This window comes from Gymnoscopelus braueri (assembly GCF_963280865.1).
Source record: "Gymnoscopelus braueri genome assembly, chromosome: 11".
Taxonomy (NCBI): Eukaryota; Metazoa; Chordata; class Actinopteri; order Myctophiformes; family Myctophidae; genus Gymnoscopelus; species Gymnoscopelus braueri.
Window position 1 is genome coordinate 22,295,512 of NC_137613.1, and position 4,661 is coordinate 22,300,172.

At 43.0% G+C, this 4,661-nt stretch overlaps 1 protein-coding gene across 1 annotated transcript; it reads right to left on the minus strand.

Moving 5' to 3' along the window:
- Window positions 1-541: 541 nt before the first annotated feature.
- Window positions 542-4,389, minus strand: LOC308095303 (tryptase-like). Its single transcript, XM_080442306.1, has 7 exons — window positions 4,258-4,389; window positions 3,162-3,342; window positions 2,533-2,783; window positions 2,166-2,308; window positions 1,835-2,075; window positions 1,464-1,541; window positions 542-1,007 (listed from the first exon to the last, which is right to left on the minus strand). Exons 1-6 carry the CDS (start codon window positions 4,328-4,330, stop codon window positions 1,492-1,494), a joined length of 939 nt encoding a protein of 312 aa, XP_080298432.1. The 5' UTR covers window positions 4,331-4,389; the 3' UTR covers window positions 542-1,007; window positions 1,464-1,491.
- Between the last annotated feature and the right edge of the window lie 272 nt (window positions 4,390-4,661).

Sequence of the window (4,661 nt, forward strand, 5' to 3'; positions counted from 1 at the left end):
GATAAGGATATATAACTATGTTGCATCCAACGGATGCAACATAGTTATATATCATATCATTGAACATAGAATGGGATTATTGGGATGGGAATGGGACATTATCCCAGTTTTCCCCAAATCCTCAAAAGTAAAACACAATTTAAAATAGGGGGCAATTATTTTGTCAACATCAACCCTGGATTCACCTTTCCAAGATTTTTGGCATCAAAACCATACTGGTCTCTGTTTTGAAAAATGCTGGAGCAATATTTAAGCTTGATTAGCTGAAAGGTAGAAGATCACCATATCCCATTCTAAAAGATTGCAATCTATTGAACTGTAGTTATTGATCATTAACCACTTAAGCCCTAATTTTATACTTCAAACATTCAAAAATAGACAGATGAATGAACAATGAGGATTTGACTGTTTACTTGATATCTGTGATGCATTGCAAAAACATTAATGAAGGAATGGCATGTTGCAAATGACATTGAATAAATTATTAAAATAAAGAGTACAGTACTTGCAGCAGGAATTGAAAGAATGAAAGTATTACAACTTCTGATGTCGGGCACGCAGAACGCGTGTCCATTTATTTCACACTTCACACTCACACTGACAACACAACACACATACCTCTTCCCCCCAAAGCCCCGCCTAAAGAACCTTGGTGAATTAAGAGAGTCACTACATACTTTTACTTTTGGTACTTTAAGTATATTTTGAAAGGACTTTTACTTGTAACAGAGTAAGTCTAAATTTACTTAAAGTAAAAATGTACTTCTTGCACCATTGCTTCATGCTGGTGGAGAAGGACGGGTAGTCGGGCGCGGGGGGGGGGGTGGGGGGTTGAGGGCTCTTGGAAGTTTCTTGAGCGGAAGCCAGGGAAGGTTGGAGGACTGCTGTGTTGTGGTCTTTGCAGTGGGTGCAGGTGTAATGCGAGCAGATGAGTGCTGAACATGTTGGAGTTGCAGTAGTCAAGCCAGGCTTTTGTGGTCTGACTCTTCTCCTCCTTAGTCCATGATCTGGAAACAGACAAAAAGGACAAAGAGCATGTATTTATTCATCTAATTTAATCTAGACCATTAGTCCAAAAATATTTATTACAAAAATGGTGAGACCATGAAAGCTGCGATTTAAGGGTTATACGGAGTGAACTGATTTAATATTTGTGTCTACAAACACAAACAGTCATGAATGTTTGAACATGAATGAACATTGTCAGGAGTATCACAGAATTATGGTGTGCGTGTGTGTGTGTGTGTGTGTGTGTGTGTGTGTGTGTGTGTGTGTGCGTGTGTGTGTGTGTGCGCGTGTGTGTGTGTGTGTGTGTGTGTGTGTGTGTGTGTGTGTGTGTGTGTGTGTGTGCGTGTGTAGTATGCGTGGGGAGGTTGGAATGGAATGTATACAGAATAAAATCATCAGTGTAATCTTACTCTGAGAGTGTACTCATTGAATGAAATTGCAAAGCGTTACCTTACCTCCCACCATCCGCTCGCCTCCCAACATTCACTCCTCCTCACTGTCCTCCAGATACCGGGGATCATTGTCAGCCGGCTCTGAGGACGAGACATAAGGGAGACAGTACACAAATTACAGCCTTCACTGACTGTGTACCTGATCATTAAACCATAAACAGACAAACAGCACTATATTGGTGGAAGTCAGATTAATACAGACAGAGTACATTAAAGACTGAAATCGCATCCAAATGGACCCTTGTCGGGTCTTTAACTCTGAGAGCGTGAAATGGACCCTCCCATTTGTACGCTCCCAGAGTAATGGGGGTCCTTGAAATTAAAAGGTTTGAGAACCACTGGTCCAGGACAGGACTGTATTACTCCAAACCCACCTTCAACAGCAGCTGGCAGACCGGGGCGGGTAGAGCTGCTCTCAGCGTCTGGCACTCTGGACTCAAACCGGATGAAGCACAGGTCAGTTTTTGCCTTGGACCTGATCCACATCTCGCACCGGTCCACTCTGGCGTAGACGCCGGGCAGCATGGGACGAGCACAGCCAACACCCCAGCTCACAACTCCAGACTGGACCCAGGCAGAGTGGGATTTGCTGACCATTGGACCTCCAGAATCGCCCTGATAAAGACAGAAAATAACATTGTTTTACTCTTCAGTTCTACTCAGTTACGGCTAAGATTTAAATGGGATCTGAATGGCATTTTATACCTGACATGAGTCTTTGCCTCCTTCCAGCAAACCAGCACAGATCATGTCCTCTGTGACACGTCCTGGATAGAAATCGTTGCAGACTTTGTTGTCGACAACTGGAACCTGGACTTGCTGCAGAACCTCAGGGGGCGGCAGAGGGACTGTAGATAGAGACAATAGACAGTAGAACAATCGTATCAGTCTGCAGCCTCTCACTGTAGTGGCTGCCATAGACAGTTAGGTATAGTATTAATCACATGCAACCATGTGCCCTTTTTTTGGGCATGTTGTATTAAAACTCGGCAGTCTGTCAAAACATGATTCAATGGAATTCTACTGTACTTTGCCAAATTTGATGTACTTTGACATGTGATGTCATGCTCACCTCCCTCGTCGATGTTCCCCCAGCCAAGGACCCAGCTGGGAGTGCCGTGTCTGAACACGCTGTCAGTGGCTGCCAGACACACAGGTCTGATCTTGTCATTGAACCGGACAGGTGAAGCCAGCCGGAGCAGAGCAAAGTCGTTGTTCCAAAGCACAAATTCTGGATGAAGCACAATTTCAGCAACATCTCTGGACACTCCATTTGGACCAGTCAGGTCTCGCTTCCCCAAGACAACGCGCAGATCTTTTGGCCTGGAAAAGACAAATATAAACGTCCCAGTGAAATGTTATATTGCTTGTCTTTCTGTGTCAATATTTTTAGTTTCTTTGTTTGTTTCAAAAACGTTCAAAAACTGTGAAACTAGCAGAACTACAAGCTCACAACGTGTCACATTGCAACACCCTGTGGGCTTATAGATAGGCTATTTTCGCTGTGTTTGAAATGGGGTTACTGATGATAATTCATAACGATTGTTTTTTTTTTCTTTCTTTTTTTAAGTTTGGGTCTAAACTGAAAAGAATGAGCTCAACATTGTGTGGAACCGCTGCTCTTAGAAGTTGTTTGTCCTATCACAGTCAAGCCCCCGCTGCTATAGGCTATAAATAACTTGATGAGTGCGTCTCATTTACCGTATGTATCGGCCGTAGCAGTGAGCAGCAGAGAGAACCCATTCACTGTTGATCAGGGAACCACCGCAACCATGACGACCATACATCTCAACACTGACCGTGAAGGGCCAACTTCCTTCCTCGGCATCCTCGCCTCCAACTATAAAGTCGGAGGTGTTGAAGGATGGACCAGGACCAGAACCTGGAGATGAGATCAGTCATCAGTGATATAGATACATATATAATGTATAGAGTATATATTGGACCCCATTATGAAGTTACATTTACAGTCACAAAGCAATAGGCCTGCTATACACCAATCAAGGGTTAAAAAGTAAAATATAGCAAGCTTATTCTGTCCTAAAGTCACCTGGCCTTGTAAACAGGGGCGTTTCTGGTGAAGACATTCACACCAAAGGAAGGAAGCAGGGAGGGAGTGTATACCATTCCCCATGCCTGCAATGTGCAGGCATGCACTGTGCGATCACTTATAACCAGGTTGTAGCTACTGAATCTCCTAAAATGCATCCTATCCTGTCCATACATCGAAATGTCCGTGTGAAGTCCTTTTAAAATGCCAATTAATAATCAGCGTAACTTTCTGTGGATTTAACAAGTTCTCACATGCATACAAGTTGCATAGAGGCTTAGAAAGTGTAAATTGCAAACACTATTTGCATGGCAGCACGTCACGCAATTTTCATTTTGCGGAGTGGGCTACAGTATTATTAGGCTATGCTACGTCTTAACATAATTGCGTAAAGACACACATACTTATTCAACAAACTAAATTCTCTAAATAACATTTTGACTTTCCAGCTGTTTAGGCTTAATTTTAATCTTAATTAAATTCTGTAAAGTAAAGTCTGTACAAACAAGTGGCTCGACTTACTTAATTGTGGCATCTGATTGAAAATAATATAATGCAATATAATATAATGAATATGTGGGTTAAACTTGTATTAAAATGTGGGAACGAATTATATCTTGTGGTGACAAATTAATTAATATTAGGGAACAATGAATATTAAGTTGCCACGACAGGGAAGATCATATCAAAATAATATAGGCCCCATGTGCATAAATACAGCATAAAAAGTAGATTAGGCCCACTTACTGATTTTCTGTGTCTGGATTGCAGGCAGGAGGAACGGCATCATTCCCAGAAAAATGTGAACGGTTGTCATCATTTTTCTGTTGTGGGTGCTCTCTGGTAAGTCTGCTCTTCTCTGGTAGTCTGCTTTCCCAACTTATCTCTGCACTAGTAAGTTAGTCTCACTTATGAATAAATGGTAGTGGGGGGCGTGGATGACGCGCATCCAGCCCACGCCCAGCCCACGCCCATCCAGCCCACATCCAGCGCACGCACAGTCGCACAGTCGCACGCACGCACGCACACACAGATAAAGAGACAGACAAAGAGACAGACAGACAGACAGACAGACAGACAGACAGACAGACAGACAGACAGACAGACAGACAGACAGACAGACAGAGAGAGAGAGGGAGACAGACAGACAG